Source organism: Orcinus orca, chromosome 5 (assembly GCF_937001465.1).
Source record: "Orcinus orca chromosome 5, mOrcOrc1.1, whole genome shotgun sequence".
NCBI classification, from domain to species: Eukaryota; Metazoa; Chordata; class Mammalia; order Artiodactyla; family Delphinidae; genus Orcinus; species Orcinus orca.
In genome coordinates, this window is record NC_064563.1 from 120642469 (window position 1) to 120665930 (window position 23462).

The 23462-nt window shown below is 36.9% G+C and overlaps 1 protein-coding gene across 15 annotated transcripts in view; it reads right to left on the reverse strand.

The window, feature by feature from the left end:
• NRIP1 (nuclear receptor interacting protein 1) overlaps positions 1-23462 on the reverse strand; it is a 190436-nt gene that overhangs the window by 91304 nt on the left and 75670 nt on the right. For 8 of the 15 annotated variants that reach the window (XM_049710554.1, XM_033417881.2, XM_049710553.1 and 5 more), the window contains one exon: positions 1479-8750. In XM_049710554.1, coding sequence (XP_049566511.1) covers positions 4922-8392 — 3471 coding nt within the window. In that variant the 5' untranslated portion in view covers positions 8393-8750 and the 3' untranslated portion in view covers positions 1479-4921. Of the gene's footprint in view, positions 1-1478; positions 8751-23462 lie in introns of those variants that run through there. The other 7 variants (XR_007477670.1, XR_007477673.1, XR_007477671.1 and 4 more) reach the window with 3 other exon arrangements.

Here is a 23462-nt window from a genome sequence, read left to right on the forward strand (position 1 = left end):
CCAACAGATTCCTCCACCAACCCTTACAAGGTGCTAGCGTCAGGTACTTCTTAAGTTTGATGGAATAAATGAAAAATGTCATGCTTAACATTTAAAATCTATTTTCTGTAAACAAATAGGTCACAGTTTAGTGATAGTAGTGGTAGGAGAAAACTTGTTCAAAATTATTTCTTTGTAAAGGAGTCTTCCACATTAACAAGCTTGAAACAGAACTTGGCACAGAGTGGGTGATCATAATCTGATTAGATTATGAAAGACTTTCCATATTAAAGTCATTGGCGCTAACTTATAGTCAAGAGGAGTTACTAACTGGGGTGGTTTTCTTCTTAAAAATCCCTCAATTTATTACATGATGAGCTCGTTATGCCTTTTTACCGTATAAATCAATAAACAAAACGTGGCTGTGCATCTCTGGTTCCGATGACAGTGTCTGTACAGACGGCAAAGCATAACTTTTCAACATTTTAATCATGTAGAACAGCTGTATGTATTTCTATTACCTGGATTTTTTTTAGACAGTGTTTATAAACTTGTTAGGGAGAAGGTGCAAAATTTTCAGATTTTAATTTGAGATTTTAATAGGCCTATTTTAGTGTCAGAAAACAGAAACTGATCTTTGGGAAAATGCCTTCCTCTTAAATTATTATTAATATATTTGTAAAAATAATGCCCTCCCCACCCCAGATCATCGGTTCACAGGTATAGTTCTTTTTCCTTTTTCTAAATAAATTGGTCTCTATTACTTATTACATAAGGACATTGCTTATCATTCTCAACTACTCATTACCTATACACATACAGTATACATACACATGTGTGCAAGCGCACACATTCATTTTTGCAAAACGTTTGGAGACTTTTTAAAAAAATAAATTTAGGGCTTCCCTTGTGGCGCAGCGGTTGAGAGTCCGCCTGCCGATGCAGGGGACACGGGTTCGTGCCCCGGTCCGGGAGGATTCCACATGCCGTGGAGCGGCTGGGCCCGTGAGCCGTGGCCACTGAGCCTGTGCTCTGCAACGGGAGAGGCCGCCACAGTGAGAGGCCCGCGTACCGCAAAAAAACAAAAAAACAAAAACCAAAAAACACCCCAAAATTAACACCCGTCGAAACCTGGATAAAAACCTAATAAAATCCTATCTTAAAACAAGTTTATAGCAAATCAACTTTATTTTTGAACACTGTACAAACTTTTTCCCACTTCAAAAATCCATGATGACCATCCAGTTACACACCAGCAATAGAATCAAGGATGGGTAGAAGAGGCTATACAGGCTGATTCTGAGCTATGCTTCAATTGCCCTGTCTCTAGATATACTAACTCGCAGGCCACCTTCTTTTTTTTCCCTTTATTTTTCTGAGAAGGGCAAAGCATTCTTGAAGACTTGTTATTTTCATGACCAGAGACTTTTATGTTTATGGAAAACCTGAAAATCGGAGACAGCCCAGAAAATAACAATCATTTCAAACCAGAGACAATGCATTTTTTTCCCTCATTTATTCAAATTCACTGCAGGAAGTAAACACTAAAAGATTAAAAAACACAACAAAAAGTTCACACTGCAGTATGTACAGTTTCATGACATCACATGAAGAAATTAAATTTCTAATAAAAATGACAAATTATATTACTGAGCATATCGCATCAAAATTGGTTGTGTAAACCCCAGAATTCATACCATGAATGGTAATGTGCCTGTACTCCAGTACACTGGAATACTCCTGGTATATTATTATGCTTCCAATGGGATTAAAAAATTCATGAAAGTAGTTGTGTGAATTCTTTATGTTGAAAAGTGGTTGACTTGATTTAAAAAGTTTTAAGACCCTTGGATTCAAAGCACATTCTTTCACAAAACTTAAACCACGGAAGTCATGTCCAGAAATGGAATACTGTTATGTTGGGATGAATATCTGATCTGACTGCTTAAGACATTTTGCCAAATGCACAGATGCACAGGGTCCCCCATGCACTTTTCATGCAGCAGGTAATCACAACTTAAATAAAAGGCTTACTCTATACATTTGTCCAGACTTGCAACTGTATACACACATGCACAATTTTTAAACCTGTCCGATTATATTTACACTTATACATGGAATATACAGAAACCAAAGAGATTAAAAGGCTTTTCTGTTGTATTAGAACAATACAAAATATGTATTTTTCATTAAGGAAATCACTATTTACATCACCTTTAAAAACCAATTTTAACATCTTCATGTAACAAGTCAATATATATATATATACATATTATATATATATATATATATAAAATATATACTCTCACCAGTTTACTCTTCTGTAAGATGCAGCAGAGAATAAACAGGTAATGCTACCTTACTGATGTCAATGAGAGCTGTAGTACCCTTTCACAAATGACTTTATTAGGAAGAAATTGTCTAGATATCTAAAATAGTCCTTGAAAATGTGTATATGTGCATCCTTGTATCTACATATGCATAAATGAACTGCATTTATGGATGTAGGCCCTTTCTCACCGCTCTTCTTTAAAATCATACTAAACTCAAATTGGGGACACTCTAGTAAATCAGAACAGGTTTCTTTGTGGTCATGTTTATTTATATATGACATACCTTCGTTTCTTTGACTGCTGACAACAGTAACAACAACAACAAAACAAATGACCAACCAAAGAAACAAACAAAAAAAGCAAAGCTGGCCCTTGATGTTCTTTTTCCTGACCTAAGGTTCACCCTCTTGTAAAAGCCCATTTTCCCCTAACCAAGGGGGAATATCAATATTTTTTTCTAGCATACTTCTAAGGCTCCAGACCTTTCACAATGGCAGAAAAAAATGACTTGGTTAAAAGCTTATTTATACAGTGTAGACAATAAGATTGTCACAGAATAAAGATGGGATGGAGTTGAATATCTTCACTGGCCCGTGGAATTTTCATGATGTAGCATAATATTCGCTCCTATTATTTTATAATATATCCAGTAACTATTTACAAATTATTTTGAGAAAAAAATAATCATTTAGGGTTTTAGATCATATTAGGAAATAACGCCCATTTTTAATATAAAAATCTTAGAAACAACCTCAAGTAGAACAATTTCAAATAGATTTCCTTCTAATTAACAGTCGATTATATAACAATTTTTTGATCGGTCAGTTGCTAACTCAGCTCACAATTAAACCCAAAAATATCTGGTGAAAGAATTGTGGATTGTAAAAACTGAACTGAAAAGCATGGACTTGTTTCAAGATAGAAACCCCATGCGGCTCGATAATACATTAAGTTCTTCCAAGAAAACATCAATGTTTACTTTTAATCACTATTTTAAAATAACAGATCTGATGGAGTGACTGTGTACAAATCTGTCATGTATATGTGCCCTTCGTACTTTTTTGTTTAGTCAATCTGAGTTTAGTGCCTTTCTTGGGTTTGAAATAAATGTTTTCATCTTTGTCAGCACTGTTCTTAGGACAATGGTTTTAATAGAAGTTAAGGATGTATTCAGGAGGAGTCGCCAAACCATCCTGGAATCACCTGAGTTTGGTAAGTGGCCCTGTTATTCCATCCCTAAGGCTAATTAAGTAGATGTTACTCATTAGAACACACAAATAATCACAGATTTTCCTGAGATGTTGAGCCAAATATGAAAGTTGTCCCCTCCACCCGATTTTTTTTTGTCATAAAAAGTATTCTGAACCCGATTTCCAAAGTCATAGCAGTAATATATGAAGTACAATATTGCAAATTTTGAGTTGATGTGTGACTGTACTGGGGAAAATACAGGCATCAAATAGTTTGTTCACAATCCTGTGTTGAGAGAAGTCATACGCAATGGTTTCAATTTTCAAAATTCAAATTGCAGTGTGCAGAAGAAACACCTAGGGAGTATATTAAGATGCAGAAGGAAGATTCCCAGGTCCACTTAGCAGAGATTCTTGTTCTGTAGATCTGAGATGCTGCCTAGGAATCTGCATTTTAAAACAAGTGCTCCAGATGATTCTAATGCAGGTGGTCTGAGTCCAACTTTAAGAAACCCTGGTCATAAGACTCACAGGTACCACAGAAACGGTGAGAAGTAGCTTTTACAAGAGATGGTGAAAACTGTCCAAAGAAAAGCCATTTTGCTTGTTAAAAACAACTTCTTATTTCAACCACCTGAAGATACATGTTAACTTTCCTAATTCTGTAAAAGGAGGAATATTAATTTAGTAAAGTAGTTAAAATACAAAAATGGAAATCTGCCTTTTTTTAAAGATCTATCAAACTTCCATCAATTGTAATCAATGTTTACTAAGTAGTACAAGGTTTAAAGAAATATAGTATATTGAAAAGGATTGGGGTGGGGCAGACACATTGAGGAACCACAAAACCCCTTCCAAGAATTAAAAATAAATGTGTTTTCTTTTTTTTTTTTTTAGCAAAAGTGAAAAATGTTAAGCATATTTTTTTCTAATTTGTTTTTGAACTGAAAAAATGAATCAGTATTAGGTTCTTTGATTCAATAATTATCCTTTAGGAGTTATTATTTAACAATTTGGACTTTAAAAAAACGTGTTATGTATGCTGACTTCTGAAAAGCAAAATAAAGTACCCTAATAAAGGCAGCAATGCATTAATCCACTGTGGGTGGAGATTCACATTTTAATTTATGCCTATTATTTATGATTAAAAAAGAATATCATTCATGGGCTACTCACAGTTGTTGTCTGATGCATAAGAAGGTGTTAAACAACCAATTGCTAGTTCAGCAGCTTCCTCATGACATCTAATGTAAAGCAAGAAGTAGTATGCATATTTAAACATCACAGTAACCAATTCTTTTCAAAATGAAAAAGTTTCAATTATACCATGCTTTTCTCAAATCATGCGCTTATTTATACAGATCTCAAGTTCATACTAGTTAGTTTTAAAAAGATCCAAAGATGGATGGCAGGTACATTTTATTCTGATTCTTTTTTTATTGTTAGCACGTTTCCCAGAAGTCCATAAACTTCTCCATTTGCACTGTGTGGGCGAGAGGCATTATTTCCCATATGGCTATTGTAAGTGCTTCTTAAATTAAAGAAAGAAGCTTTAGTTTCTGCAGCAGGAAGTAACTCCTCTTTGATTGTAACCTGTGAGATACTTTCAGCAGATGAAGGCTCCCTCCAAATGTCCTTGTCCTGTGTTTCTCGACTGGTAACAGAATTGCCTCCTTTCTGGAGCATGTAATACAGTATTGGGTTAGTTTTGGTCAGTCTCGGAGAGTCTTTCTCATACTCATTCTTATCCACATCTGTGATAACCCACTTGATGGGTCCCTTCTCACTGGGCACGGAACACCCATTCACAAGCCCAGATTCTGGTCTAGACCCTGCGCAGCCCAGGTGCTCAGGGAAAGGAGGGCTCACAGGAGGTTTTCCTACACCGGGGTATGGAAATGTCCTGTGGCCCATGCAGCTGTTGGGCTGAGCTGCACTGTACATCAGTCCGTTCAAAGAAGAAATGCTGAAGTCAGGCTTGCTATTGGTCACAGTGCTTCTGTGTCCTTTTTTTTTACTGTCGACGACAGAACTACTCCTGTGCTGAGACAAATCTCTCACACAGTTTTCTGAGAGAAGCAGCTGTTTCAGAACGTTGAAGCTTTTGCTCTCTCTGGCCCAATTCCTGTGTTCGCTGTCACTTGCTGAACCATGGCTGGCAGGATATTTAAACTCAAGATCATTTCTGCTAAGCTTCAGCTCTTGCTGGTTAAGCAAGGACCCATACAGCACCTTCGGAGCACTGGGACTGTTTGCAGCATCGACTATGTTATTTCTCATCTTTTTAAATGGATTTTCTAATGGCTCAGTATGAAGCTTCCTTTTTTTAGGGACCATGCAAAGATTCTTTGAGTCTACAAGTGTCAGTTCACTATTTCTGTGACTGCTGTCCAGGTCATCAGCCGGGTGACTCTCTTGGTTTTGTCTCAGCAGTCGACTTAGCAGACCGTTCTTAGAAAAAGAAAAATCCTGAGGTGAGACCGGCTCCGATTTGAAGTCCTCAGATGCTGGTAAGACAGCTGTGCTTCCCTGCAAGGCAGGAGCCACGCCTAAGAAGGGGGCACCCTGAGCGTCGTGGCTCAAGGGCACATTTGTGGTATGCGTATGCAAGTCATCGCAAGGCTCAGATTTTATTTTCACCATCAATATTTGTTCACTTAAAGCTCTATCTGTATGTTCCTGAGTACTTTCATCTCTTAAGGGCATCTTCTCTTTCTTTTCGGGCTTCCCTTTGTTGGGGTTTCCCAGCAGCAACTGGAGGACGGTGCGCCTTTCAAGCAGATTTTCTATTTCAGAACCAGAAAGTCCTGGTTCAGGACCTGTTGCGTGACTGCTGAATGCTTTATTTTCTTCAACTGCATTTGTTTTATTTGAGAGCAGAGGGCTATTTAGTCTATCAGTCATACCTGTAGGTTTCTCTGTGTTTACACTCAGCAGCTGTTTACTGGGTCTCTGCTCTTCCCCTGACACAGAAGACTGCATTCCACACTGCGCTAAATTTTGTAACAGTTTACTGGCACTGAAAGTGGCAGAGTTTTGTGTGCCTTCATTTTGGACTGGTTTCTCCCCTTGCGATTCTTTGCTTTTTGTAAGGTCCATCAGGTGGTTCGATGCGGTATTCGTTGGCTTTTCAGACTGAGGGCCGCAGGCATACAGTGGGGAATTCCATTTGATGACCAGAGAGTGTTGGGAAAGGTTGATGGGAGACTCGGCTTTGGTGGATGCAAGTAACGGTGGAGTGCTCACTGGAGTAGTCCTGCTGGTACTAGGGCTTTCTATGACAGAAGTCCGCGTGTAATTATGTGTGCTGAACTTTGTCCCATCACTGTGTGGTTCCTGAGGGCTGTTGTTTCTTTCTACATTTTCTTCATTCTTATGGCCAAGTAGCAACTGAAGAAGGGTTACTTTCTGGTGCGAATTTAGCTTAGAATTCTTTGAGGTATCTTGATCTTCTTTGATATCTACTTCGGGGACTTTGGGATCCCAAGTGTTTAGCAAGGACTGAGTTAAGTTATCCAGAGAAACAGGCTGGTCAGGTTCTGGTTTTTCGATTCGGTGTTTGCAAGACAAGTCTATGGGAACACAGTTGGAATATGAACTTTCATCACCACTGCTATCATCTGTAAAACTAGGATTGTTATCTGAGTATTCATCAATAGTTGTAGGTGTACTGCTCTCCTCAAAAAGGCTTCCTTTCTCACTATGACTGTGTCCGTTCATTGGCTTAGGTATGGTCTGGCTTTTAAGGAGATGTAAAAGCAAACTGTTATTAGCAGCTTGTTTTGCATTGCTTCTTTCCAGTGAGTTCTTATAGCCTGCATTTTTGGGGGAAGAAGGAACAATACCCATCGGAGTTTGAAATGTTGTACTTTTGCTAGCCATTAGTTTGTTTGATGATGCTCTTGCCTGACCATTAAGATGGCTTGACATTCCTTTTGAGAACTGGAAACTGCCCACATCCTTTTGGCCATTTTCTTGTAATCTGGCCATAGCAGCAAGTCTTTCACTTGCCGCCTGATTTGCATTTTGTGTCTTTAAAGCGTGTTCTCGAGAATACTGCTGTAAATGGGCTTCGCTTGAAAGGAGTAATGCTAATTGGCTACAAGCAACACTTGGCTTGGGTGAAGTGGCAGGACTAGCCCTTTTTTCCACCATGCTCGCGACAGCCTGTAACCTCGCAGCACATGACAAGGGTTCACTCATGACCTTTGTGCCACTCTGTCCAACATGATGAGGTGACTCTACGAACCTATCTCTGATGAGGTTTTTAGTTACGTCAGGGAGACTGGTATCAGGCTTTTGATCTTTAGCTTTACTTTTCTTCAGCAAAGTTTTTAAGTGACTTGATGCGACACCGTAGCACCTTAAATCCTTCTCCACTTTTAAAGAATTATGACTGAGGGCGTATCCTTGCTCCTTGAGGCTCTGCCTAATCTGTTGTGACAGAGCAACAGTCTGCAGCCTAGAGCTGAACGACTGAAGCAAAGAGGCCAGTACCGTGTTATCCTGTTTGCCTTTAGGCACACTGTCAGCCATGCCAGCCAGCAAAGCTTCCTTCTTTACGTTTAAATTTACGATGGAATCAGACAGCCTCTTCCGCTTCGCTGCATTCCAGTCCTCAGAAGACTGCAAGAGTCTGGCTTTTTTGAGATGCAGCATGCCAGATCCCTGATATGTATGTGTATTGAGAACTGGACCATTACTTTGACAGGTGGGAAATGCATTACCAGAAATGTTAAAGTTCTGATCTTCTTCATTACAGCCAGCAGACTTTTTGTCGATGGCAGTACCTGATCCCTCTGCTGCCTGATGCATTAGTAATCCTTCTAGGTAAGTTAAAACAATAGAATCCTGGTGCACATCAGAGCCAAGCTCTTCTCCATGAGTCATGTTCAATTGAAGTGTTCACAAAGGCTTGGTTTCTATTCACTTTGAAGAATGGTTTTCTGTGGGTGAGTGAGATGTAACTTCAATTAGTGAATGTCGGTTTCTCACCTTCCATAGTAATTAGACAGAGGTGTACTGTTCCGTTCCGACCGGGATTGGTCTGCTGGTTGGCAATGACGAGACAAAAGGCAGGCAGGCTCCCAACGCAGCCTGACTGCAGAGTTGATAACTCCCAAGCAAGAAGCAGCAGCAGAATTCCTCAACACACAGGTCTGCAGCAGCAAGCAGATAGAATCCTTAGTGAATATACTGCTTCTCCTTCTTCACCTTTTGTTCCACAATAAATGCAAATATCAGTGTTCTATAAAATAAATAAATAAAAATAGTTAAGGAGGTGAAGCATTAGAAGAATTATGCTGTGATACCTGGAAGCAGAAAAATACAGCACTTGTCAGTTTCTAAGTGTATATATACAATATACATATATATGTATTGTAGTCACTTCTTCAGTAATTTATGTTATTGTTATTCCTATTAAATTGGAAATCTCTACTGGAAATCCTATGGATTATTCCATATTGTTAAAATGATCCAATCAGAGAAAAGAAAATACTTTAATGTTACGTAACTGTCTTCAAAAGTCTACCAAGTTTCTGAATTTTCATAAACACCTTTCTGCAAAGTGACGTGAATGCTAAGTCTTTTCTGTAGCACCACAGCTCTACGAGGGGCTAGAACGAGCTTCCTTACGTTATGAGGAGCTTAGGAAGGAACAAGAGAAGTATCAAAAAAGGAAAAGAGATCCACGTGACATGGACTCAATCTAACGAGTGTGATGTGAGGTTGAGGCCGACACAACGGATTCACTTCTGATATCATCCCCCAAACATCAGACATCCCATAAGTAATCTGGAGCATTTCCGTTTTCAAAGACTTGGAAGCCCCAACAAGTATAAGATTCTTTTGTAGGCCTGTGCAAATTGTGAGTCTTAGTCGTACAAACGTTTACATATCATCACAAGCTTATTCACCCCTAGTTCTTACCACAACTTATTAAAAACAGAAGAGTGATCCTTCAGATGCTCATTCAGGTCTATCAAAGGCTTAACGTATCTGTTTTAAAATCCCCACACGGGTGCTCCATGTATAATTTTTTAAATGAGGTCCATTCCTAGCAGATGCAGAATACAGGTTACAGGTGAATCTATAGCCCTAAGTTTCTAGAATGTTCCTAATATATAATAAAATACTCCTCCTCCCTACCCATGCTATCTCTTCGTGTGTGACACTGTTATCAATAAGGATAAAATGTTACATGTGATTAAAAAAATTTTCTTAGAAGACTTAAAGTCATTATTTAAAAAAAATGTATTAGGGTACTTGCACCAATTTTTAGTTTAGAAAATGTGGTTACTGTGACACATAAAAGTATAACTATGTGTTTACACTAAGCTATCACATCATCCTGTAGAAGAGTGGGCAAGAAACAAATTTAGAATAGACCTGAAGGAAAGAGGAATAATCGTTCTCAGAAAATTCTAAGTTAAAGTGGTTATTTTTCATTAATTTCTTTGAAAAGAAAATTCTATAAACAGCACCAATTACATGAACAAGAAGAAAAAGAGCTTTTCATAGAAACCTGTTTTTTTTAAACTTTTTAAGGTTAAAATCGTTTGATTTAAAGCCAGTATTATTAACCTGACTCATTTTCTTTCAGTGGAAAGGCAACCAACCACATTATTTTTGAATCACCGACATATAGCTGGCTTACTTGATTTTACATACATATTACTTAAGAATGCTGCCAAGTGTTGAACACTACCTGAGTACCGTCAGTTACAAATACCTAAATGTCAACACACATTTAAAAATTAGGCTTTTTTGGAGATTTGCAAGCAATATATTTAACAACTGGAATATTTCACAAAATACTGTGATTCATTAGCTTGTCAGTGGATCTACTGGTTTATTTTTTTTTATTTTTTAATTTTTTTGCGGTACGTGGGCCTCTCACTGTTGTGGCCTCTCCCGTTGCGGAGCACAGGCTCCGGACGCGCAGGTTCAGCGGCCATGGCTCACGGGCCCAGCCGCTCCGCGGCATGTGGGATCTTCCCGGACCAGGCCACGAACCCATGTCCCCTGCATCGGCACGTGGACTCTCAATGACTGCACCACCAGGGAAGCCCCCTACTGGTTTATTTTTAACTTCAACAATGATTTTAAATATTAGAGCTTGTATACATGTCTATTTAAAAATATTCCATACTCTCTTCATAAACAAAATAAGGAAGAGACTTGACTTGTACAGCAAACACTTGTTAAAGTGATTTCTGCGGAAAGGGAAAAAGAATTATCTAAAATATTTGGTTTATGGAAGGTAAGAAGGACCAAAGGGAGTAAAAGTACTGAGGGGGCAGAAAAAAAAAGAATAGGAAAAAGAATTCAAATGAAGATCTCACAAATTTTGCAACTCTCATGAGGTTTAGAAGGAAAAATTCAGTTTAGAAACTAAAATACATTAACAGTCTGTCTTTAAACATTAGGTTCGTAGGCATGATAGGCAAAATGAAGAAAGATTTCTTTAATGAACACTAAAAATACATATATATATATATATATATATATATATGTGAATGGGAAAAAAATAAAACCTACCCAGTGATAAATTAAAAGCTGACTGAACAATGTCTATTTCAACTTAGTTGTCATTTTTATAGGGTGATTCCATAAAATATTTAGAAAAAGTTTTCTGGTTTTAACAAAAAATTTAGTGTAACATTTATTATACCAAGAAATGACTTAATTTTGATTTTGGAATTATCAGTCTAAATCAAAATCAGCTCTTTATAATTTTAATGAATTCATTTAACCCTCAGTATACCAAGAAAAACAGTCATCACCATTTACCATCTGGGTCCAAGAACATTTCATCACTACTTAGGTCAACTTATGAATAATTTACAGAAGAATAAAGAGATAATGTAAAACAACTTCGTTAGAATTTTTAATAAGAATTTACACATGGCAAACCCAGTTCTTAATTCTATATTTTCCTGGTTTTGAAGGATAACATATCTGAAATGGGCAAGGTACTTTGGAACTGATAGCTCAACTACTGTCATGCACAAACCTGGAAATACCCTGTAAATACCAATTCCAGATTTCAAATACATGTCTAAAAGGTTCTAGCTTAATCATCACTTCTGAGTCTTCTTCTTGTACTTGTATAATTCAAAATGTGTTACTTTGGAAAACTTGGACAGCTCAAAATTATACTGAGGAAAGAGGGACAGAAATCTTCCTTGTTACGTAATTGCAAAATATTTTTTCTATTTTTTAGATTTATTAATACCAATTACAGTGATCAATTCAAAGAATTATGTCATTTTCATGTCATCTACTTCCTTCCAATCTCTTGTTACACACCAGCCGTGTGTATTTGTACACTTCTGTTTCAAAAAATGTGGGTGTGTCAACATCATAAAAGAACCAAGATAGGGCAGGCGAGGTTCTTGTCACAAAATACTGAATGAAGTCCTTCCTAATAAGCAACTAACTGGAGGAAAATACTGTTATTTCCTTTTTGTCTTTAGGACTATATTGTTATGGTAACTATGTGAAGTGATGGATATGTCAACTAACCTCACTTTGGTAATCATGTGCATATCAAATCCTCACATTACACACCTTATAAAATATGATATGTCAATTATATCTCAATTAAGCTGGGGGAATAAGAACTATATTGTTCACTCACTGATCCTTGAGTTTGAGAAAATTCATCTTGGATACTGTCATCTGAAGACAACAGTCCGAAATGTTGCTTATACACTCAATGTCACTATCATCAATCATGTATAGAATGCTACTATCAGTCTCTTCGCACTCATCCAGTGACTCATCTAATTGAAGCATCTTCCTATGCCAACTTTCTTCTCTTTAACATTAGGGATGGAAAATAAAAAATACTGAATTCTCAACTCTACTTACTACAAATTTAAAACAAAATAGAAAGACTACAAAGATAATCTCCAAACATTATTTTACACTCTTGAAAGATAATACAGTATTAACAGGCTATGCTATTAGAAAACTGAAGATGATACAATAATGATGACATATTTCACTACTGCATCATCTTTCTAGGCACTTTCATTAACTTCCTTTGGCTTATATAATCTTAGTCTTTATATCATACAGTTGAAAGTAAATGATGAATTAATTTCCAAAATGATAAAAGGGCAAAATGATTAAAGATACAGGAAAAATAAGATCACTAAGATTCCATAATGTATGTTTGAGTTATAAAAAGTTCCAATGGATACACAGGGTAATAACAAGATATAATGTTTTTTTCCTATTGAAAATACATTCATTGAAACATTAAAAAAGAATAAAAGTCATATAATACAATCCTTCCTACCAAACAAACAACTTCAAACTAAAACTGGGTTCAAAGAACCCTGACTGTATACCAAGGGTTAATGCATTTCAAGATAATTTAATAAAATTCATGTATAACCATTTTACAGTGTTAAAATTATAAATGAAATCCTTCTATTAATATAAAATTGTTTATAAGCATAAAAATATCTTTAAATTTAATAAAATTGAGATTTTATTAGTCCACTAGCATGCAGCAAAAAGAATTATTGTTGTGGCAGGACAGAATTATTAAAAATAAAATCAAACTAAACCATAAATGAATTTCAAGCAGTCTTGGCCATATGAATAGATAGATTTTGGCAAAGATCCAAGTTTCAATACGCAGACTAGTTTAATGAAATATCTAGTAAAATGCTTGAATTCAAAGTACGTTTTTCTAAAAAGCTACATTTAAAAAAAGAACTTGAAAAATAAGACTTAACATAATGTAACTTTTTTCTTAGCGCTTTAGTTGATAGAAGACAGTTGTAAATAATTTGCATATTAACAATTCCTAACTAGGTGTTATATTGATTCTCTAAAGCAAAATATTTCCATTGTACTGTTTTACATTTTCTATTTGGAAATGGTTTATTAATAAGCAAAGGGAAAATTCGCTGAATATTTAAACACTTTTATAAATGGTAAAGTCCAAGTAAAAAGATTTTACTTGGATAAATGAAGGACGCATCTAATAGGATTCTTACACGTGGGACTACTTTTGGTTGAAAATACATGAGAAAGGTCTTTCTCTAGCTGTATTTAAGGAAAGGATTCAGTATCTCACTAGTAATCAAATTCTCCACTAAAAACACATTTCAATGATTAAACATCTATGAAGTCAACTTTGTATGCTATTTAAATGACATCTAATGAATACCTCACGACTTCCAATTGTTTCCATGAAATCTCCAATTTCTTCTGCATTATCAAGTAACACCTGTTTGAGTATTGAACCGAAAGGTATTTCTGCAATGCCACTTTAATGAGCATTTGGATTCTTGGCTCTGATTCCTCAAAATGCAGAAGGAACTGAGAGGCTACTCCTATTGGACAATATTACCTAAGTTTCACTGTAGAGTACTTTGGGGATGCAATTTTATGCACAAGGAAAGACAAACATTAAGATGTTTCAGTAAGCATTAGAAGAAAAATATGTAAGTACTAAGAAGATTCAAAAGTCCTAATTATTGAAACTTTTACTTAAGCAATACAAATCCAGGTAAATGATTCAGAGAACTCTTGGTGGTCTCCAAGGTGAGACTTTGAAAGAAAGTTCTAGGAGCTGAACAGGAAAAAAAAAAAAAAAACCCAAGGAAAATATATCAAGAAGATGTAACACCAAACATTTTATGCAAATAGATGAGATTAGCTTTCTAAACCAAGGGCCGATGAAAAGTTAGAATATATAAAACCCAACACTTAATGTCATAGAACAATAAAGGAAAGTAAAATTTCAGATAATGGTCCTGGACTTCAGTGAAAAGTGAAGAATATAGTGAATCCTCTATTATAAATTAAAAGTTAGTTTTTGAGGGCTTCCCTGGTGGCGCAGTGGTTGAGAGTCCACCTGCCGATGCAGGGGACACGGGTTCGTGCCCCGGTCCGGGAAGATCCCACATGGCGCAGAGCGGCTGGGTCCGTGAGCCATGGCCGCTAAGCCTGCGCGTCCAGAGCCTGTGCTCCGCAGCGGGAGGGGCTGCAACAGTGAGAGGCCCACGCACCGCAAAAAAAAAAAAAAAAAAAGTTAGTTTTTGAAAAGAAGTTAAGAAAAATAATAAAAGAAATGTTCGATTGTTGCCATTTTACAGCTGGGAATAATAATGGGCATCGAAAAGGAGGAGGCCTGGTAATTCATTTATTAGAATATACTTCTAATTTTTTGAAAAATAAATCAGAATTAGTATATGTCCTTTCATATAATTTAAATTCCAAGACAATTTTCATTGTAGCATTATCTATCAAAAGATGTTCAACCTGATGGGTGCCAAGAAAATACTTAACTGAAAACATTTTGCTCAACTGAGGGCCTTAACATTTAAAATTAGACCACAAGAGCTTCTGGCCCTGTCCCAGGGGTTCTCATTTTAGGTGTAAATACTCTTCAGAGATTGGTAACAGAAGCTACTGACACTGTAGTGAGTAAAACAGCTGCCCAGATTGCTCTCCATTGCAACCTGAGGGACTTACATATTTTTGCCCAAGGGCAAATTTGCTCCTACCTTCCAGGCCCATCAGCTTTAACTTGCTGTCAGCTGCTTCCACAGGAGTAAAATAGTGTCACTCACCTTCCCTATTAAGAGGCTCACTAGGAGATGTTAGTGCTTGACTGACTTGAGTGTTCAACAGGACATATGTATCTGAGGACCTCTTCAACTCTAAAATTTTATTTCTATGATTCCAAGTAATGTATCAAACTGTAGTTGATAAAAATGACAAGCATTTTCACCAGAAAGATGACAAGCTGTCATAAAAGTTGTGGAAATAGCCCTGACCAGTATGTTCTATCGTCCTTTTAGTGAATTCTAGGGGAAGGAAATGATTTTGAAACAGCCATACACCCTACCCATTCAATCCCCCAGTTGTTTATCTTCACTACTTTCTTTACTGGGGCACAGAATTTCAAACAGATGTTTATTTAAAAGCTAAATATGAGCTTATATTCAAACTGGAGCTTCTGCTTATCTCTCAATGACTATATACTGAATAAAATGCAATAGTAAAGATTTAAGACCCTTGATGACATAGACAAACGCATGAGAGAGGTAAAAAACATTATCCTGGAGACAGAAACATGTATCCCCTATAAATGATACAGTGAAATAAAGAAGAGCTTCTTTGTTCTGAATTATTCTCAAAAGGCTTATGTCTATGAATCAGATTCAGTAAGTCCACTATCCATTTTATTCTGCCTGTGTAGTTTACATAAAAATTTAATTTATAATCAAAGTTAAGAGTATAAAGTTGGAGATTTTAAATTAAAAAGGCTCACAGAATCAAAGGAGCTTAACTGCCAAACAATTTCTACTCCAAAATGGAACACCTTCATGGATGCTGTGCTGCATTATCTTGAAAACACAGAAACTAGAATATTTTTAAATAAAATTACATTCTAAGTGTAATTTTTAGAAATCCAGGAAGAGAATTATTATATGATAAAGAATACCTGATACTCAGCATTAACATTAATGTCTGTTCATTGCCTTCAGTTAAACAATAGTTTCTCTGAAGAAACACAAAACAATTATTAACAAATTATTTGGTGGCACATAAGTGTGGAAAAAAGGGTTTAAATATAAAACTAACAGGGTAGAGCTTCTCCTTACCTTTTCCAATAGCCCTTCAAAGTAACTGGTGCTTTCTATCAGATTTGAAAAGCATAATAATTTCCAATGTCTATCAAAATATGAAATATAATGGAAAATGGTGATTTCTTCTCCTGGAATTGTTTGAGTGTTTATAGTATGTGTGTGTATATATATAGATATATACATATCTCTATATCTATATACACGTTACATATATATGTGTATATATATGTGTGTGTATGTGTGTGTATATATATATATATATATATATGAACATCCTTTGAGACTGGAGCATAAATCCTATTAAACTCAACTATAGTTTCCCTAGCCCTAAAATAGATTTGACATACAGACATAAACACAAGGTCAAGGTCATAGATCAGTAAGAAAGATTACCAACAGAACTGATGTAACAGCTGGCATTGATCCTGGGGCTTTTAGTACACTTACCAGACACTCTGCATTTACTCACAGGGGTACACTCTGTTTTAAAAATGTTCCCCATCTTTGAAGACAAGATCTTTATGCGCTTCTTGTTATGAAGTATGTTCTACTAAAAATGTTGTACTGGATCACAGAGTAAGAAAGAGAGTAGTGTATGTATGTTTCAGAATCATGAGTTTTTACATGTGTGTATGTATATGTGTAGGTATTCTTGGGTATTTATTTATTCATTTGTTATAACTGATCCTTGCCACGTGACAACTTTGAAACTGATTTTACAGGTTCCTGAATCGACCATGCTCCCCGACACCTCTAAGCCTTTGTACCAGGTAAAATGCAAACTGTCTTATTTCTCAACGTCTTGGGTCACTTCTTCCCTAATACACAGATCTAACTGCTAAAAATTGGTTCAACCAGAAAAACTTTACAATGTGTCCATAGCCTTCCATGATAATTTCCAAATTATACATATATGAAGAAACTTTGGTTATCAACAGCAGCAATGGAAGTGACTCTTAATGGAGTATATTATTGAACAGTATAATTATCTAACAAAACCATGCCATTTGTTTCAGCTGCTCAAACAAGATACTTAATTTATCTTAAATTACATTTATGAAACCAAGAGTTATGTGATGAATGTTCTTACTGAAGCATTCTGACCAAGAAATTATTTTTAAGAATGCATAATGCTGTTGGGGTAAATTTATAATATAAAAGCCTTCCTTGTTAAATTAAGCATCACCTGCTGTAACTTGATTAACTTGCAAATTATGATACATGAACATGTAAATGTTCTCGATTACCAGTTTTTTATTTTGCAAAATTATTTTTGATGAATTAAGTAGGTTGGAATGAAAATACCAGAATTATCCTATCCTAGAAGGTCTGCTAGTTTCTCAATAACAAAGGAAAAAGGAAAAAAAAAGTTATCAAATTAAATACCACTGAAAATGGAACTTCCTTTACCAGGCAGAAGCAGACCAAGGGTATATCAAAATTACCAGTAATGGACACCCATTTGTACATCAAACTTTGATCACAAAATCTATTGACATATTTTTTAGTTTAAAACAAACAGAATTCCTTGTAAAATATACTATATTAAAGTCTATTTAGAGGAATCACTTACCAATGAATAAATATGTTCTGGGTGAAAGTGCCGCCTTGCTGTGTGAACTCTGACTTGATTTTCCAGAAATAATAAAAACATTATGACACCACGCTTGCCCATAATGGCCCAGAACACAAAGCTTTCTAGATTGAGGGCTTTAGCCAGTCTGTGGCAGAGAAGTATCGCTACAGACACAATCCACGGACAGAGAGACATCGTGGTGATATGTGTAAAGGGAAGAAAGAGGTCAATGAACTTAACAGGCTCCCACCCCAGGGGATCAGTGAGCAAAACAACAAGAATACGCACAATGTACCTGGAGAATTTCTATGTCTTTAAATACTGACAGGTAACGTTAATAGTAACAGGTAACGTGCTAAAATACGTTCTTCAACTAGGGAGATAAAGCTACTGGCACACCGTCAGTAGGTTATTTATTTTAAGTGGTTTCATTTTGACTGAGAAACTACCACCCATACCTTTCCACAACGTCTCTCTTGCTCATCAGTACACAGAAGCAAACGTCTGAAGTAATAATCTTAGGAGCTATGGCCAGTGGCTGCCAACCTGAGACCTGCTACCCAGGTGTCAGGCACGTTCAGTCCATGAGCAGGGACAGTCTGCATGGCCCTGGCCATGGCACCTGACACTCAGCTATAGACTGGAGTGTGGGTAGTGAGGAGGCTTTAGAAGAGGCTCCTACGAGCTGGAGAAGCAGCAGGAAGACCAGTCTAGGTCACACAGGTCTGTGCCTTCCTGACTTCACTTACTGGACCAAAAATATTTCAGAACAACCTTTACTTTAGCAATTAAGATCATCAGAAACAATTACTACTATCTACTATAAGCATTATTTAATAAAATTATTTTAACAGCAAAAAATGAAATACTTTAGCTTTGTGAGAATTTCTATCATATACATCATTTTTCTTGTTTTCTTTCTTTTTATTCTGGTGGAGATAGAATGATGACACACGGGCTGGCACGTATATACCATACTGAAACTTCTCTGTTCAGTACTTTGTTCAACTCCAGGATCAATTACTTAAATTCTTATGTCAGTATTTCCTCTATTTATATTTTGCTTTATTGGTTTGGTAGTTATCACGCTTTCAATTGTAGCACTTAATATAAAATGAATAATTTGTTTCATATTTAAATTCTTGTCATTACCCATGAGGAGATGAGTAAGACGTAACAGTGGGAAAAATAATTGTGATGCAGAATAAAAAGAAAAGAATCTTCTGCTCAGTGCCCTTCCCTACCTCTTCACCCACACAACCCCTACCACCATCATCATTTGATGAAATATATCAGAATTAAAAGATGTTCCACTTACCCACAATCAAGCTAAAGGAATAAGATATCTTTTCTATTCTGTAAGTCTCCGCTGAGGGCTATACCCCCCTCCCTCCTCCTTGGGCAGCCTTCCCTGAACTATACAGGCTGAGGGCAGTTTCTCATCTCTGGGACTCCACAGCACTCAGTAGATCTTTCAATCATCTCATCACAAAACTGTAGTTTGCATTGTTTATGCAGGGTCCTCAACTAGAATGTAAACTCCTTCTGGGCAAGGATTACGTCTTTGTCACCGTACATCCCAGCACCTGGGAGAGACAGCATTTCCAGTAGAACATGCAACAAGTCAAACTCCTAGAGCCTCAGACTATAAAACACGGGGTGTACCATAATTCTAAGGTAACTTAAGATTTGAAACGATGTAATAATGGTAGTTATAATGTTTGGTTTCAAATTCAAGACATCATCCCCCTCTCTGAATATAAATTAACCAAAAAAATTAAAGAGCAATAAAGTACTTTATTCTATGCAGGAAGTTCTGTGGGTTTGGAAAACATATGTGACTAGTATTCTGCTAGAAAAACACAAGATTTAAATATTTATGAGGGTCTTTAACATCTGTTCATAAAAAAATGATCATATTCATCCAGTTTCCTTTAACCAGTGTCTTCCTGGCTAAGGTTTGTAAGACATAACATGCTCACAGACTACAGACAAGAATGAGCAAATGTTTTAAAATTCTGGTATCATAAAGCTTTTCACCATTTTCCCCTCTCAAACTACTCACTTCACAGGAAGTTGAATAAAATCCATTTACACTAAAATATTTCATTGTTAAATTTTCTTACAATGGAAATGTATTTAAGAAATGAAGTATCACATTGAAAGATTTAATCCCTAAAATCAGACAAATCAAACTCTTCCTAAAAAAAGAGTCATAATGAAATGGGGAAAGAAAGCCTTTATGAATTAACTTTGTATCACATATTAACCACAAATGAGAAATTATTTCTCTTTGTCCATTTGAAAAATCTATCACTGAAGTATATAATACTTATATACCAAACAACTTGAACCCTTTAAATTGTGCAATAAAGATGAACTCAAATTGGTCAAAGCTATTCTTAGGACGATCTTTTTCATTTGAACCTGTATTATTTGCTGAAGAGCTTCAAGCATGAGCTTTTACTGTGGCTGGCTAAATAAAAACAATATCCTGCCATAAAGTGATTCAATTAGAAGATGTGAAAGTGATCAAATTACTTTAAAAAGACTATATCTGAAAATCTAAAAACCAATTCAACAAAAACAAACATTATCCAAGCAGGTCTGGAATACTGATGCAAGAAGAGTCAACATGTCATTGCCCTGCCTTTCCTACTTCTTCCACATCTGCATACTGCTGTTAGCAGCAATGTAAAATCAAGGCAATTCACTCCTTTGACCTGTACTGAAGGGGTAAGCTTCAGGTCCCCACTTGCTTCATGGTAGGGTATCAAACCTAAATGATGTTTCTCAGGTCTGAGGAGGCTAAGAAGTCATGTAGGTCCAGAAAATATCTAACTTTGATGTAGATGGATACAAGTTTGAACACACATTTTTCTACAATGTACAATAAGATACTCTTTAATATATATTAAAAACAAAATATATCATACTATACTCCAAAAGCTATTTAGGCATTTGTTTTAAAGTAATCACACTATCAATTCAAACTTCTTTGTCTATCATAAAATATTGTAGGGTTTTTGGGCAGACACTTTATTCACTTGGACTAATGACTTGTTTTTAAAGTTAAACTGACAAATATCCTAGCCTCCATAATGCTGGGAATACAAATTTATGGAAGTTGTATAACAATGGCAGAACAGCTAATTTTTATGAAGAGAAACCTATTTTCCTATGATGGCTCTACCACTAGCTATCATTTTCCTAACAGCAAATAGATTCTACAAACATAATGAGTGAGACCAATTTAAAAGTTAGGAGACAGTTGAAAGGTCATCTGCCTAATCAGTCATCCCATCCAATGCTTAAACACCTTTAATAATCTATTTGCTAGCACTGGTTGTCTAGTTTACTTCTGAAAACTTCTAGTGACCATGGATTGTATTCCAAGGTGGTATCTTTTGGAGTCAGATGGCTCTGGGTTCAATTTCTGGCTCTTCCATTTGCCAGCTGTTTGACCTCCTCGGGCAAGTTAACTACTCTTGAAAGTTTTATTTTTAAGTGTGAAAAAACCAATACCTATCTCACAGAGCCACTGTGAGGAATAAATCTGACAGTGCTCATACAGTGCTCAGCACAGTGCCTGGGCACAACGCAGGCACTCAACAAGGATTATCCATTATTCAGACAACTCATTCCATATTTGCACAACGGCAGTAGTATGATATTCTTCCCTGACCTGGGCTATAATCTGTCTCCTTTACTCTGATCATTAGTCCTTTGTGGGGCCACAGAACACAAGGCTAATCCTTCAATTATCCTTCAAACATCAGAAACATTATTCCACTGACTAAGTCCATCACCTTGTTAAGGTCTAGATAAGACAGTTAAATTCCACTGTTGAAGGAGTCTAGCAAAGGACAAACAAAGGAAGACACATGCACCTGGGTGCCAGTCTGCAAAGATGCAATTCTTTATAAATTCTCGACCGGCCAAAGTAGTGTATAAATGTTCCTGGGAGTTCTCCACCACAGGCTGTTGACTCCTACTGAGTTTACTATACATTAAAAAAGCCCTGGGCTTCCCTGGTGGCGCAGTGGTTGAGAGTCCGCCTGCCGATGCAGGGGACGCGGGTTCGTGCCCCGGTCCGGGAAGATCCCACATGCCGCAGAGCGGCTGGGCCCGTGAGCCATGGCCACTGAGCCTGCGCGTCCGGAGGAGAGGCCACAACGATGAGAGGCCCGCATACCGCAAAAAAAAAAAAAAAAAAAAAAAAAAAAAGCCCTGCTTCTCCCCAAGTGCTTTAAGCCATACCTCCTCCTCAAATGAAATGCCAAGATATGTTTTCTTTGATTTTTCTCCTGGGGTTGGTTAATATTATATTACCTTCATTTGCATTTTAACAAACAAGCAACTGAGAGATCGGTTAATTGGCCAATAAGTGGCTCATCCAAAATTAATTTAGGGAGACTTCCCTGGTGGCGCAGTGGTTGAGAGTCCGCCTGCCGATGCAGGGGACGCGGGTTCGTGCCCCGGTCCGGGAAGATCCCACATGCCGCGGAGCAACTAAGCCCGTGCGCCACAACTACTGAGCCTGAGCTCTAGAGCTCGTGAGCCACAACTGCTGAGCCCACACGCCACAACTACTGAAGCCCGCACGTCTAGAGCCCATGCTCGGCAACAAGAGAAGCCACCACAATGAGAAGCCCGCATGCCACAATGAAGACTAGCCCCCGCAGCCAAAAATAAGTAAATAAATAAATTTATTTTAAAAAAATTAATTTAGGGTCTTCTGAGTTCCAGCTTTCCCTATTAGTTTAAATTGCCACAGACTATAACAATGGTGAATTTGAAAGCATTTGGTAAAGCAAACGACTCTGTAGCACCTGGAGAACTTTGGATTACTTTTCCTACTCTAAAATCTGTGTCTGTTGTTGTCTCTTGTTTTTATTAGAAAGGCCACAAAGCATAGCAGTTAAGAGAACACTCTTTGGATTCCTCACTCTGCCATTTGTCAGTGGGTGACTCTAGTCAAGTTACCTATCCATTCTGGGGCTCCGTTTCTTTAGCTGTAAAATTAGAATCATAATAGTACCTACCTCATCAAGATGTTCTATTACATGAAATATGCCTGGCATTTTCTAAGCATTAGTTTAACGTTACGTTATTCTATGGACGCAGCCCCAGACTAGAGGACTTTCTCAAAAAAACTTTCTTCACTTTCACCCCACATAAAGCTCCTTGAGAGTTGGGATTGTCTTTGGCATTTGTATCTCCATGCCTGATATTTTCTGTTAAATGCTTGAACATATTCTACATATATCCTGTAAAACTAAAAAAATACTTTGGATCTGTAATTTAATAACCTAGCTAATTAATTCCTTAATTTTGTAAGACATGTTTACTTAAACCAAAGAGTCATTCATTTCATGCACAAAAGATACCTATCATTTTTCCTTCCCTAGACTTTTTTCTTCATGAAGAATCAGAGGAATGGACCATGTTGGGAATGTGACTAAACTGGACCAATTTGTTTCCTCTCTTGGGATATATAATTCAAAGTGACTGAAAACCTTCATTTTGGGGTTGCATTAATAGGCCACATTTCACAGATTAGTACACAGAGGAGTCAGGATGCTGAGAGAAAAGAACGAAGTAGGTGCAGAGAGAGAAGCAGAGATGAGGAAGGCAAAAAGGAAGAGAGAGAAAGAGACAGCAAGGAGTTGATGAATCGTTTTCCAGTTTCAAGAAAGTGCAGTGCACTCCTATCACTGGGTTCCTGAAGAGCCTGCTACATGCCTCTAATAAATCTCCC